This window comes from Schistocerca americana, chromosome 5, assembly GCF_021461395.2.
Source record: "Schistocerca americana isolate TAMUIC-IGC-003095 chromosome 5, iqSchAmer2.1, whole genome shotgun sequence".
NCBI classification, from domain to species: Eukaryota; Metazoa; Arthropoda; class Insecta; order Orthoptera; family Acrididae; genus Schistocerca; species Schistocerca americana.
The window spans coordinates 332,060,792-332,076,945 of NC_060123.1; the positions used below are offsets into that span (position 1 = coordinate 332,060,792).

The window sequence follows — 16,154 nt, forward strand, 5'->3', positions numbered from 1 at the left end:
AAGATTAGTGCCTTCCTTATCAGTAAAAACTGGGTAATATGGTCCATATTTTCGCTTTAATTCCCGGCCAAACAATATGAAGATACCTTTACAGATGAAAGCTATTCACAGTAACCACTGTAATATATTATTTCTTACGCAGCAGTCACACAGTCAGTATGATACAAATGATTATCTTTCATACTGTTTTCCTCAGTGTTAAATAATCCATAAATTCGTAAACCGGTATCATAACCAAAGATAGCCTTTCTTTTTTTTTTAATAAACTTTGTATGTAGATTCTACCATGAAGTAATCTAAAAAAATTTATTGAAAAATTGCACTTTATGAGTAAGTGTAGAGGTACATATTAGTATCACCAAAACTTCTTCGAAAGTGATTATTGCTTGCCATAGACAAAGAGAAGAGGAAAAAAACAATTAAAGCTAAATCACAAAACACATATAAAAATATTTATGATTAAACCGTAGAAATTGAATGCAATTCAGTTGGGCAAATTACATAGAACATTTGACTTTTAACACATTTGATGGAGCGACATAGCTTTATGCTCTGTCGTTTCTATCTTTGTTGTAGCCTCCTTGTTAAGGCACAAACTCAGTCCCGGGGAAGAACGTTAAGCCATGCTCCACCCTTCGGTGTCATGATCTTGCGTGTAGGATCAATCCTGAGTGGCATCTTGGTTCGGTAACATACTCGAAGTTCCACCTCTGAAAGAATTGCAGCTACCGCCATCTTCAGGATCAGCAAAGCAAGCTCGTTTCCTGTAACACAATAAGTTTGACGTTAACGTTCGTCAGTAAATTTTCACACGAATAATACATAACGGCAACAGAGTTTCATTCAAATTTCGCTACTCTGTTAGAATTATATGAGTGAAGAAGCTAAAGTTATATCAGAATTATGATAGATAACTGATCAGTGCAGTGGAACAAATACAAAATAAAGTGACCATTCGTTGTTTTGGAACGGCTACTAGTGATGGTGTTTCTACAGTTACAATGGCAGTATGACAAGCAATAAGCTTTCTTTCACAGCTGAGAATTATTTTCAAAGAAAAATATGTGATCAGGCTATATAAAAAGAAAAAAGTAAAATGAACGTAATTATGGTGCAGGCAGCTTTTTGCTACGTTATTATTCTTTTCAGACAAGACGAGCATAATCTGAGGCATGTACTCAGTGGTCATGTTGACACTGATATGACTTTCAGTGCGTTCCTCGAAGTATGTAAATGAGCATGGAGTGAAAATGCTTTTAATTTTCAAGTTATAAGCGAAGATAATAAGAAAAGACTGAAATTGCAATCCGGTGGTGTTATTAAAACATCTGACACCAAAAATCAACGTCTATAAAAACTAAACAAAGTCTCTACTCGACGCAAATCAAAGCAAAAGCTTACTGACACAAAACTCAACACACTACGTCACAACGCCCAAGAATAAAACTAGCATACCCAATTTGGTGTTCATAACTTTAAAAGTACACTCTAAAATAAAATCGACTCACAACGAAGGAATTATCCGAATGGGATGGAAATGGGTAGATGTGATGTACACGTACAGACAGATAAATGATTACAATTTCATAAAAACTGAATGATTTATGTAAGAGCAAGGCGATTACGTGTTGGTCCATCTCTAGGCCCTATGCAAGCAGTTTTTTGACTTGGCATTCACTGATAGACTTGTGGGTGTCCTTCTGACGGATGTAGTGTTAAATCTAATTGGCGCGTTAGGTCGTCAAAATCCCGGAGATAGTTGGAGGGCGCTGCCTGTTGTGCTCCAAACGTTCTCAGTTGGAAAGAGATTCGACGACCTTGTCCTACGGCACGACAACAAGGATGACATTCCTTTTCATAACAGGACCCCTTTGGTACGTCGATGATATTCTAGGGCCCGTTTTGTTGTCCTACATGGAAAGCTATCTTGGGCTTATACTTCAGCAAGATAATGTTCGCCCGCACACAGAGAGAGTTCTTGTCTTCGTGCTTGCCGAACCCCACAGTCGCCAACAAGGTCTTCAGATCTTTACCCATCTGAGACCGTTTGAAGCATAATGGGCAGGGCCGTCCAACTAGCTCGGGATTTTGACGTTCTAACTCGTCGATTGAGCAGAATTTGGCACGATATCCCTCAGGAGCACGCCCAACAGCTCTGTCAATCAGTGTCACGCCGAATAACTGCTTGCATGAGGGCCAGAGGTGGACCAACGCATTACTGACTTGCCCAATTTGTGAAGCTCTTTCCTTTGAATAAATAACCCAATCTTTCTGAAGTTGTAGTCATTTGTCTGCCTGTAGATGTGCATCACATCTACTAATTTCCGTCCCATTCGGATAATTCCTTCGCGGTACGCATTTTTTTATTGTCCTAGAGTGTGTATTGGACCTCAGTTTCATTTTGAAAATTGACGAATTGCTAATGGCTCGTGAAGTATTGTTTGAAAGAGTATAAAATTTTGGCGAAGTGGATATTTTTATATCATAATGAAAAAGTCAGCCATTTTTCGACACTATAAAGCTGTTGGCTTCCCTCTCACATCGATGCAGCAGTCTATTTAGTGAGAAGCATGTCTTCTCATGGACCGCCTACAGCTTGACCATGAAGTCAGACACACCAGTACTGACCTAATGAGACGTTTTCGCTGCAGCGAAGGTCTTGCACAGAAGTATCTCTCTCTCTCTTTCTCTTCAGCCTTCCAAGTACACTCAGATGCATAATATATTTCTCAGACGTGTGTGTGTTTGTGTGTGTGTGTGTGTGTGTGTGTGTGAGAGAGAGAGAGAGAGAGAGAGAGCTATATATATATATATGAATAACACCGATTTGCACAACTTACGTCAAGCTTAAACAGTCTTTGGAAATACTGTAGTATTGGCAATGTTTTTTTTTAACATGGCGCCAGTTTTATGCAATTTAGATTAAGGTTATTCATTTTTCAGTATGAGAATGCTCTAGTATTGGCAATATTTTTATTTGAATCTGGTTACATTTTTTTACACGACGGCTTTGCCGCAGTGAATACACTGGTTCCCGTCATATCACCGACGTTAGCGCTGTCGGGCGTGGCTAGCACTTGGATGGGTGACCATCCGGCCGCCATGCGCTGTTACCATTTTTTGGGGTGCACTCAGGCTCGTGATGCCAATTGAGGAGCTACTCGAGCGAACAGAAGCGGCTCCGTTCGCAGAAAACCACCATAACGACCGGGAGAGCGGTGTGCTGACCACACGCCCCTCCTATCCGCATCCTCATCTGAGGATGACACGGCGGTCGGATGGTCCCGATGGGCCACTTGTGGACTGAAGACGGAGTGTAACTTTTTACACAATTCAGATGATGGTTAGGTGTTTCTTTAAAAAAAATAATACAAATCATTTAAATTGAACATGTAATATAATACTGTTTGCATGTTTCATTAGTATTTTCTGCATTTCCCACCAGTATGCCGTCATTGAAAAAATCTCGCGGCTTGTGACGTCACGATATGTCATAGATAAGGTATGAGACGTCACTGATAAGAGGGAGTGTGGCTTGTGACGCATTCGTTCAAGGTCGTTTAAGTGCAAAGTGGCGCCCATCTTGGGGTATCACATCAGTGGTATCATGTAATTCAATACTGGGTTTAAGTGCAAAGTAAGGCACGTAGTACGTACCTATACTACTTTTGCGAACACGCATTTATTCAATATTATAAAATAGATCTTCTCTAAATTTAAAGTTACACTGTGCTTGGGCTCATTAAATTTGAAGTTTGGTACCCAAGTGGAGACAATCACACTGAAATGTGGGCTGTCAGATACAGGTACAAAGCTTACCGAAATCAGAGCTCACGCCACCGTGAACAGAAGTGCCAGTTCCTCATAGGGGGTTGCTGTTATGCGGATTTGGTTGAGAATTACGTCAGAAAATAGAAACTTAAAAAGTGCAGCATTGTCTGTAGTGCACCCACTTACGAAGGCAATTCAGTGTCCTTGGTCCCAGCCTCTCGGCCATGAAGACAATACCGAAGGCATTATCAGCGCAGAAAACGAACACACGAAGTAAAACAATAAACTGGTAGCCAAGATCGCTGAAATTCTTTTTATTTCATGGTATCATGGAATAAAAAGAATTCCTACGATCTTGGCTATCAGTTTATTGTGTTACAAGCATCTAGATCGCTCCCACATGAGCACAATGTGCTCCCTACAAAACACACGAAGTATCATCTCATCTGTTAGCAGTCAAGTCCGTAGCTGCGACAGGCTATAGTTTTTTCCTGTACTCGCTCCATTTGCAGGTGAAAGGCTAGGGACAGTAGTCAGCGTAGACCTAACACCGACGACCCCTCTCGCCGACACTCAGCTTCATTCTCTCCTTGTCCGTCAGAATGTCGGGTTATACAGCCATCTTGGATCTTAGCCAAGTTCACATTCTTTTCTGTTTTGTATTTCTGAACTTTTAATTATGTGTTCAAAGTCCTCTACTCGTGGAGACAATCCTTAGCAGCCCAACAATCATACTGTAAGGAAAAACAGATAGCGGTATTTCGGGATAGATTGCGGTATTTCGGGACATAGGGGGCCTCGTCCTTCACAGGGGGCGTCCTGGCAGAGTTGTATCCCTCCGCCTCGGACCTTCAGAAAAAGGCTCCATTGTTTCCTCGACCTACTCTACCATATCGGTGATACCAGTATGGAGTTCTAATAGACCTGTCAGGAAATTGATTAAATTAAAAATAATAATAATAACACTATACATCCCAAAATCGTAAGTTAAGGTTTTGGAACATATACTGTATTCGAACATTATGAAGTACCTCGAAGAACACGATTTATTGACACATAGTCAGCACGGACTCAGAAAATATCGTTCTTGTGAAACACAACTAGCTCTATACTCATGAAGTAATGACTGCTAATGGCTCGAAGAAAACGATTTATTGACACACAGTCAGCACGGATTCAGAAAATATCGTTCTTGTGAAACACAACTAGCTCTTTATACTCATGAAGTAATGACTGCTATCGACAGGTGATGTCAAACTGATTCCATATTTTTAGATTTCCAGAAGGTTTTCGACACCGTTCCTCACAAGCGTCCCCTAACCAAGTTACGTGCGTATGGAATATCGTCTCAGTTGCGCGACTGGATTCGTGATTTCCTTTCAGCCAGGTCACAGTTCGTAGTAACAAACGGAAAGTCATCGGGTAAAATAGAAGTAATATCCGGCGTTCCCCAAGGAAGTGTTATAGGCCCTCTGTTGTTCCTGATCTATATTAACGGCATAGGAGACAATCTGAATAGCCGTCTTAGATTGTTTGCAGATGATGCTGTCATTTACCGTCTTGTAAGGTCATCAGATGATCAAAACGAATTGCAAAATGATGCGAAAAATGGCAATTGACCCTGAATAAGGAAAAGTGTGAATTCATCCACATGAGTACTAAAAGAAATCCGCTAAATTTCGGTTACACGATAAATCACACAAATCTGAAGGCTGTAAATTCAACTAAATACTTAGGGATTACAGTTACAAATAACCTAAATTGGAACGATCACATAGATAATATTGTGGGTAGAGCAAACCAAAGACTGCGATTCATTGCAGAACACTTAGAAGGTGCAACAGGTCTACCAAAGAGATTGCTTACATTACGCTTGTCCGCCCTATTCTGGAGTATTGCTGTGCGGTGTGGGATCCGCATCAGGTTGGACTGACGGATGACATCGGAAAAATACAAAGAAGGGCAGCTCGTTTTGTATTATCGCGAAATAAGGGAGATAGTGACACAGACATGATACGTGAATTTGAGTGGCAATCATTAAAACAAAGGCGTTTTTCGTTGCGACGGGATCTTCTCGTGAAATTTCTATCACCAGTTTCCTCCTCCGATTGCGAAAACATGATCATCACGATAAAATAAGAGAAATCAGGGCTCGCACAGAAAAATTTAAGTGCTCGTTTTTCCCGCGTGCCGTTCGAGAGTGGAACGGTAGAGAGACAGCTTGAAACTGGTTCATTGAAGCCTCTTCCAGGCACTTTATTGTGAATAGCAGAGTAATCACGTAGATGTAGATGTAGATGTGTTATTGCTGCTCAAATGTTAGCTTTATTACTTTCATCATTTGCTCTTCTTTGTCCAATCCAATGTATGTGAAATCTTATGGGACTTAACTGCTAAGGTCATCAGTCCCTAAGCTTACGCACTACTTAACCTAAATTATCCTAAGGACAAACACACCCACCCACCCACACCCACCCACCCACCCACCCACCCACCCACACACACACACACACACACACACACACCCATGCCCGAGCGAGGACTCTAACCTCCGCCGGGGCCAGCCGCACAGTCCTTCTTTGTTCTTGGCGAATTTTATTCTCCATTCTTCCAGTTTCTAGAATTTTTATAATGTTTGCAAAGACAGATCGTGAATCCTTGGCACCATCTGCATACTCCTCAGCATATAACCGCATCGCTATTCTAATAGATTCGCGGCATTCGCCATGAACGACATTCAATTTTTCCACTGTAGTGTACATTGTGCATGTCTCAGCGGCCTGAGAGAAGTAATCTGGTTGCTAAAACGGCAGAAGACAGACTGATGGACTTCAAGAGGCCAGGTAAACACAAGAATCATAGCTGAGTTACGTGTTAGCTTAGATTTGGTATAATACGACAGACGTTTGTGAAACGTCTTCTCCTAACGGCGGGACAGTGGTATGCGGCGCTTTTATCTTAATACTATATGATCAAGTTTCATACATGTTATGTCGTTGAAGTTCCATTAGAAGAAAACAAAGCTGATGCCGTAATTTGGCGACTATAAACGATAAAAATTGCACCTATCAGCCAAAAAATTCTGACCGCTGCTCACCGCGATGTAGGATGCCTCCTGATGGCGTTGCGGCCGGGTGACGCGGTAACAAAAGTGTGTAAGCGGAGCAGACACGAACGGGGGACCATCCTAAAGAAGATATGGGCTGCAAATGGGGAAACCCGTTGAGAGAAGCGACTTTGACAAATGATAGATTATTATTACGTGGATCCTGTGAACGAGTATCTCGAAACAGACGATACTGTTAAAATGTTCACGTGCTACTGTCGTGAGCATCTACGGAAAGAGGTAGAAGGACAATGAAACTACCACTAGGCGCTAAATAATTGGAAGTCCACGAGTCTTCTCAGAACGTGGGGTTCTGAGGTTTGTTTGTTCTATAAAATAGGATACATTGTGATCTGTGGCATCTCTGCCGAAAGAGCACAATGCTGGTCACGGACAAGTGTTTCGGAACACACCGTTCATCGCACATAGTTGAGCATGGAGCTCAGCAGCAGATCACCCCCACGTGGCCTCATGTGAATCCATTGACATTGTCTATTACGACTGCAATGGGCACGGAATCATCCGGATTCGACCGTCGATCAACGGAAACATGTCGGCTCTTCAGGTGAATCACATTTTTACTACATTTGGTCGATGGTAGTCTCCACAAACGTCGTTATCGAGGAGAACGGGGGCTCGAAACATGAAACGCGCCACGGACGCAGGCTGGTGGGAGCAGTATTTTGCTGAGGAAAATACACTCTTGCACTTGCATAGGATCTGTGGCAGTAATCGAAGACACGCTGTCAGCTGCGAACCACCTGTATCCCTTCATCCGTGAAGCCTTCTCCAACGATAATGTCGTCTTTCGGAGCCAGAATCGTGCTGCAGTGGTTTGAAGAGCATTATAATGAATTGACATTGATTCGCCTGATGTTGATCCTATAGAACCCATATGGGTCGCTGTCTGGAGCCATCACCGCGCACGCAAATCAGTGGCCCATTATTTTCGCGGATTACGTGACTTGTGCGTAGACATCTAATGCCACATATCTCCACAAACTTACCAACAAACTGTCGGATCCCTGATACGCAGAATCAGTGATGTATTTCGTTCCAAAGACGGACAAACAGGCTATTAAGCAAGTTGCCATAATGTTTTGGCTCATCAGTGTAGTTGTGAAAGTCAGGAAATTTGCCATGTTGTCCGTTATTACTTGGCGAAAAGCATAGCTCGACATATTGATTCACTCTGGATATGTTTGGGGGGTCCGTCTTAGCTGCCCCGTATATTTGATTGCATCTGGTTATTTACTCCACACTTTCTAAGTTATTCTTCGCATTCTCAGATCATCCTTTCAAGGACACAATCGAACAGAGTAGAGGATACTTCGGTACATACATGAGACATTATTAAAAAAAATGCTGTAGCAGTAAGACAATCCTACTACCGATAAGGATGGAGATGACGATGTCAAGGACTGACATGTAAAACGTCCGAAAACGACTTGTTGGTACCAGTATACCTTCCCTGTAATTAGGTGACTTGGGAAACTCTTGAAGTACGAAACACAATATGACTCTTATTTGCGTTGCGTAATTCACCAAACACATAATGAGGATAAACACAGCAACAAGCCAATAACTCAATGGGTTTTGGGGCCAAAGATCAAGCCACATGGCTCAATACCACAGATACAGTTTAACGTCCTCTCTACAGCTGCATGGTGACATTATTGGCAGAATTACAAAACTCTCTCTAAACACTCTAAATACCCCCACAGACCCTGGTAGGCCCATTGGTACTGACTGGCCGCCGACTTATCTTTCACCATTGGCGTCACTGGATGTGGTATGGAACTGCCTGAGGTCAGCACACTGCCCTCCTAGCCACTGTCAGTTTTCGTGACCTGGAGCCATTAATACTCATTGAAATAGCTCTTCAGGAGGTATCACGAGGTTGAGTGCACCCAGTTCCAATCTCTCCACCAAGGAAAAATCTCTGTCAGTACCAGAATCACATGTGGATCCTTCGCATGGCAGTCAGGTGCACTGACCATTCAGTTACGGAGATGGACTTACGGAATTGTACAGCTAAACTCGCTAAAGAGACGGATTAAATACTGTACGAATATGTGTGAAATATGTTAAATCCATCTGAAATACACACCGAGGTGGCAAAAGTCACGGGATACCACCTAACATTGTCCTGGTGTAGTGCGGTAACTCGACTTAGCATCGACTCAACAAGTCATTGGAAGTCACCTCAAAGAACATTGTGCCGTGTTGCCTCTGTAGCCAAGCATACCTGCGAAAGTGCTGCTGGTGCAGGATTTTGTGCGCAAATGGATCTCTCGATTATGTCCAATAAATGTTCCATGGGATTCGTGTTGCGCGATCTGGGTGGCCAGATCATTCACTTGAACTGTACACAATGCTCTTTGAACCAAATGCGAACAATAGTGGCCCAATGACATGCCGCGTTGTGATCCGTAAAAATTCCATCATTGTTTGGAAACATTAAATGCCTAAATGGCTGTTAATGGAGTCCAAGTAGGCGAAAATAACCATTTCCAGTCAATGATCGGTTCAGTTGGACCAGAGGACTCAGTCCATTCCATGTAAACACATCCCACACCACTACGGAGCTTCCAGAGTATCTGTTGATGATTTGAGTCCATGGCTTCGGTGGGTTTGCAGCACACTCTAGCCCTATCTGCTCTTACCATTTGAAGCAGGATTCGTCTGACCAGGCCACGGTTTTCCTGCTGTCTAGATTCCAACCGATATGGTCGCAAGCCAAGAGAGGAGCAGAGGCGCTGCAGGCGATACTGTTAGCAAAGGCACTCGCGTCGGTAGTCTACTGCGATACCCCATTAACGCCAAATTTCACCGCACTGTCCTAAGGGAAACGTTCGTCGTACGTCCCACATTGATTTCTGTGATTATTTCACGTAGTGCTGCTCGTATTTTAGCAGTGGCAACACTACGCAGACGCCGCTGCCCACAGTCGTTAAGTGAAGGACATCTGCCGGTGTGTTGTCCATGGTGAGAGGTAATGCCTGAAATTTGGTATTCTTGGCACACCGTTGACACTGTGGATTTAGCAATACTGAATTCGCTAACGATTTCCGAAATGGAATATCCATGTCCAACTACCATATCGCGTACCACTCCGTTAATTACGGTCATGCGCCTATTATCACGTCGGAAACCTTTTCAAATGAATCATCTGAGTAGAAATGACAGTTCGGCCTATGCACTGCCCTTTACCACGTGTACCCGATACTAGCACCATCTGTATTTGTGCATATCGCTATCCCATGGCTATTGTCACTTCGGTGTATGTGTGTCTGAAATAAACGGCCCAGTCACGTTAATGTGACCACCGCCTATGTTCAGCGTCAATATGCAACAGCCACTTAATGACACCATGTGGCAGCACAAGCATTGGTGGGTATATAAAGTGTGTCGGGAGACGCGGAAAATAGTGTGGTAGTTTTTGCAATGCGGAAATGGAGCGGATTATCTGGCGACCAAAAGCTGACGATCATAAGCCTTCAGGCCAAGGGTGGAAGCATTTCCGAAACGGCTAAGTCTGTAGACTGTTCGCATGCCTCCGTGGTTAAAATGTACCGTGCATGGCAAAATGGCGTTACCCAAAACTGGCGCCGAGGCAACTGTGGTGCACCATGGGACACAGATAACAAGGATGAACTAGGGCTGCGAAGATGCGTACAGGGGAACAGACATGCAACTGCTGAGCAACTGAACGTCCAAATGAACCAAGGGCCTAGCAACACTGTCTCCTCAACAACCGTCAAGCGAATGTTGCTGTATATGGGCCTCGACGACAGGCGCTTGGTTCATGCATCCATGCTGACTGCTGTGCATCGGCGACGAAGGCTGAAATCTGCGCGTCAGTACCGCAATTGGACGTCCGCTGAGTGGCGACAGGTGGACTTTTTACATGAATGAAGGTTTTATGTTTCATCGTTGTGAAACGTCTGAAAGCATACACCATGCAAACAGGTGGGAGTGTTATTGTTTCAAGAATGTTTTCGTGGCGTTCCCTGGGTGATTTCATCATTCTGGAAAACACAATGGATCAAAAACAGTATGAATAGCTTGGTGAAGTAATAAAGAAGAACGGCCTTGACTGGGAAGCTAAGAAACTCCGGGCAAAGAAGGTGGAAAAGGCTTTTCGCTGAACTTAAGATGTGAACAATAAGAGATATATTGCCTCTCAAGCATAATTACGGTACTGTTTTACAGTAAAAAATCTAAATATTTATATGAAGGCAAATGTGTCGATTTAAAAAAAGGCGGGAGAAATAGAAAATATGGAGCAGAAAGAGCAGAAAATCCTAAAGAACTATGGGGTCAACAAAACAGAAAAATGAATACCAGACGAGGAGTAACGAGGATCTGTACAGAAAAACTGAACAAATAAATGTAGCGATGAGAAAACGTAGAATGATGTTTTATGGCCATCTGGTTGCTGCGAATGGAAATAAGATATGCAAGAGAATTTTTAAAGACGTCAACTGGAGAAAAATCTGTGTAGTGCAAGTGACTGCATAGAATCAGAAGTGATATGAAAGAGTTGAAGAGTGAAGTAAATGAAATTATGAACAGAGATCCGTTTCGAAAGGATCTTTAAGGTACCCATCTTCAGAGTAAACCAAAAAGGAAACTATAGTAAAGTCGTGAGAAGTTCGGAAACAACAGCACTATGTGTCGGTTAGACCGTCAGTGAGCACCGCGAGTTCCTGCTGCTAATAAGGCGAGTGCACCGTTCGTTTATTACACATTTTTATGAGCTTCAAACAGCAGCGAATTCAGTAATGGATAGAATCTGTGATTGCTGTGAGTTGTTGACAGCTCCAGGTAGTGTTGGCTTCTGTCACACAGCTTGAGGCTGCTGCCAAGTGGCATCACTGTGAGGGGGTCAGATGCAGGGATGCGAGGGACATCGAGCACGTCCCACGTGTCACCCAATCGGTCCACTGCTGTGGCCGCCCCTGGTACTGCCTGCACTGAGGCTGACCCCTCACCTGTGGTCGAGTGGGAGATCATTCCAAAGTCTGGCAGGCAGCGAAAGACTTTCTGAGGGGCCGATCGTAGGGCCTCCCCAGTTCGTTTGACGAACAAGTTTTGGGCATTATCTGTGGCTGAGGAAGTCTCTAAGCCGGATGCAGTCGTCCACACTGTTCCAGAGGAAGCTTCTCGGCCTACAAGGTCTGAGCATTCACAGAGAGTTTACCACTCTCATTAGGATCTGAGACAGCTATGCCCTTTATCACTGTCGCTCAGCCAGATGAAGTCGCCTGTCCTGTTTCAGAGGAAACCTCTCAGCCTGCAAGATCTGGCCAATCACAGAGGCTGGGTTTATTGATAGTTGGGAGCTTCAACGTTAGGCGCGTAATAGGGCCCCTTAGGAACATGGCTGCCTAGTAGGGGAAGGAAGCTAGTGTACACTTCGTGTGCATACCGAGAGGAGTCATTCCAGATGTGGAAAGGGTGCTTCCAGATGCCATGAAGAGTACAGAGTGCAGCCAACTGCAGGTGGTGGCCTATGTCGGTGCCAATGACGTGTCTCGTTTTGGATCAGAGGAGATTCTCTCTGGTTTAGGGCGACTAGCAGAAATGGTAAAGACTGCCAGGTTTCCCGAAACTCCTTCACCAAAGAAAGCGAAGTAAATATTCCTGGATTCCAATCAAGAACAACTGCCTAGATGAGAAATATAAGAGTAGATATCCTCGGTGTAGCAAAGCAGCTCAAATCACTTAATAAAGGCAAGGCCTCCAGTCAAGATTGTATACCACTCAGGTTCCTTTCAGAGTTTACTGACACAATAGCTCAATGTTTAGCAGTTATATACAACCGCTCGCTCAAGGAAAGTTTCATACCTAAAAACTGGAAAATTGCTCAAGTCACACTAATACCCAAAAAGGTTAATAGGAGTAATCCGCTGAATTACAATTCCATATCACTATCGTCGATTTGCAGTAGAGTTTTGGAACATATACTATGTTCGAAGATTATGAACTACCTCGAAGAAAACGATTTATTAACACATAGTCAGCACGGATTCAGAAAACTTCATTCTTGTAAAACACAAGTATCTCTTTATAGTCATGAAGTAAAGAGTGCTATCGACAGGGGATATCAATTGATTCCATATTTTTAGATTTCCAGAAGGCTTTCAACATCTTCCACAAAAGCATCCTCTAACCAAACTGTGTGCGCATGGAATATCCCCTCAGTTTTGCTACTGGGTTCGTGATTTCCTTTCAGCCAGGTCACAGTTCGTAGTAATAGACGTAAAGTTATCGAGTAAAACAGAAGTAATATCCGGCGTTCCCCAAGGAAGTGTTACAGGCCCTCTATTGTTCCTGATCTATATTAACGATATAGGAGACAATCTGAGTAGCCGTCTTAGATTGTTTGCAGATGATACTGTCATTTACCGTCTTGTAAAGTCATCAGATGACGAAAACGAATTGCAAAATGATTTAGGTGAGATATCTGTATGGTGCGAAAAGTGGCAATTCACCATGAATAAAGGAAAGTGTGACGTTATTCACACGAGTACTAAAAGAAATCAGCTAAATTTCGATTACGCGATAAATTACACAAATCTGCAGGCTGTAAATTCAACAAAATACTTAGGGATTACAATTACAAATAACCTAAATTGGACTGATCATGTAGATAATGTTGTGGGCAGAGTAAACCAAAGACTGCGCGCAATTCATTGGCAGAACACTTAGAAGGTGCAACAGGTCTATTAAAGAGACTGCTTACAACACGCTTGTCCGCCCTATTCTTGTGTGTTGCTGTGCGGTGTGGGATCCGCAGCACGTGGGTGCTGACGGATGACATCGGAAAAATACAAAGAAGGGCAGCTCGTTTTGTATTATCGCGAAATAGTCACAGACATGTTACGTGAATTGGAGTGGCAATCATTAAAACAAAGGCGAATTTCGTTGCGACGGGATCTTCTCATGAAATTTCAATCACTAGTTTTCTCCTCCATTGCGAAATCATTCTGTTGGCACCCACCTACATAGGGAGAAATGACCATCACAATAAAATAAGAGAAATCAAGGTTCGAACAGAAAAATTTAAGTGCTCGTTTTTCCCGCTCGCCGTTCGAGAGTGGAACGGTAGATAGACAGCTTGAAGGTGGTTCATTCAACCCTCTTCCAGGCACTTTATTGTGAATAGCAGAGTAATCCCGTTGATGAAGATTATAGGAACAAACATTATTGGAAAACTTGGAAGTTAAATCAGAAGTAGGTACTTACGTAATTCGTAGTAGGCGGATCTCGAGTAAGAAAATAACTGTTAGATTACATAGTACTAAGGTATGCTGCCCTGGCATGTATAATCCTAGCGGTAAGTCTATAAGCAATATCGGATCCAGTTATATGAGGGGCATTCAGTGAGTAATCCAACAAATTTTTTGTCTCGGTTAGTATGAGTTGAAAAAATGCGGAATTTGCTGTGGGAGATCGTGGAGTATTCCTGCTTCAGCCCCTACAGTTTCATCGAATTCCTGGAGGTGGAGACACAATACGTTGCCTTCAACATGGCGTCTGTAACGGAGGTGCGTTCCAAGCAGAGAGCTGTCACTGAGTTTCTTTTGTTGGGAAACCACAGCATCGGAAATATTAATAGGTGCCTGCAGACTGTCTATAGAGACCTGGCAGGGAACAAAAGCACGGTGAGTCGTCTGGCGAGGTGTTTGTCATCATCACAAGAAAGTTGGGTAAATATGTCCAATCTTCCGCGTGCCGACAGGTCGCACACAGCTCTGAGTCCTGCAATTTGAACGTGCGGACACACTCATTCGAGGTGACCGACGGATCGCAATCGAACACCTCCCTGCGCAACTGGACGTCGCTATTGGTAGTACTGGCACACTCGTCGATCAGTTGAGGTATGCAAAGGTGTGTGCCTGCTGAGTTCCCTACCGCCGAACAGGGCAACGGACGATCAACTTTGCAGAATTGCATGTGCTCTATGAGGTTGATCGTGATAGTTTTTGTCGAACATCGTCACAGCCGACGAAACATGGGTTCGCTACTTCGAACCTGAAACAAAAGGGCAATCCATGGTGTGGCACCACCTCTTCTCCGAAGAAAAAGTTCAAAGCCGCACTCTCAGCCGGTAAAATCATGGTGTCGGTCTACTGGGACGCTGAAGGAAATCATTCTGTCTGATGTCCTCCCTCATGGTGCAACGATCAAATCTGAAGTGTATTGTGCTACCGGCGGGAAATCGAAGAAACGACTGCAGCTTGTTTGTCACCACAAAAACGCAAATGAACTTCTCCTTTTCCATGACAAAGCGAGGCCTCACGCTAGTCTGCACACCAGAGAGGAGCTAACAAATCTCATTGGACTATTCTTACACATCCACCCTACAACACGTATCTCGCACCTTCCGACTTCCATCTGTTTGGCCCTATGAAGTACGCACTCCGCGGAAAGCAGTACGTGGATGACGCCGAGGTTGTTAGTGCATCTATAGTAGCATTAGCGGCTTCATTCTGGAACATATCCCAGTTGAGCAAGCGGGTTTCAGGCCACAGAGAAATTTCTACGACCAGGTACAGGCTCTAACAACTTTCATAGAGGCTGGCTTCCAAGGAAACGTGCAGACATTTGTCACGTTCGTAGACCTAACCGCGGCATTCGACGCAGTCTGGAGAGAAGAGATGATACACAAATTACTAAAAAAAAAAAAAAAAAACGATGCCTAAAAACTGTAACTCTCATCAACACCATGATAAACAATATATATTTCGGTGTTTACTTGGGAGAAAATGTGAGCAAGGAGAGGAAATTATGTAATGGTTAACCACAGGGATCCATCTTAGCCACTCTATTATTCAACCTATGTATCTCCGATCTCCCCAATACCAGGTCAACAAAATTCTGCTAGCAGACAATATCGCTCTTGCTTGTAGAACCAAGGATCATGGACGAGCGGAGACAATTCTCACAGAACATCTAACCGTTATGAGTGCTTATTTCAGAAAGTGGCGATTTAAACCGAATACGAGTAAAACTGAAGTACGTACATTCCACCTGACAGACAAAAAAGGTAATGCGGAGGTCAGAGTGAAACTTAATAGAAACACTCTTTGCCATAATAAGTACCCTAAGTACCTTGGTGTCATCGTTGACTGCACCCTTTCATATAGAAAACATCTCGAAAACACTGCTGCCAACATTAAAACTCGTATCAATATTATTCAAAAATTGTGTGGATTGACATGGGTAGCTTCAGCAGGTACCTTGCGCACATCATCGATTCCGTTGG

The 16,154-nt window shown here is 43.4% G+C and overlaps 1 protein-coding gene across 1 annotated transcript in view; it reads right to left on the reverse strand.

Moving 5' to 3' along the window:
- Window positions 1-292: 292 nt before the first annotated feature.
- The window catches only part of LOC124616347 (cytochrome P450 6k1-like), a 65,639-nt gene continuing 49,777 nt past the window's right edge, over window positions 293-16,154 (reverse strand). Inside the window, exon 7 of the mRNA XM_047144655.1 lies at window positions 293-764. Coding sequence (XP_047000611.1) covers window positions 598-764 — 167 coding nt within the window. The 3' untranslated portion in view covers window positions 293-597. The remainder of the gene's footprint in view (window positions 765-16,154) is intronic.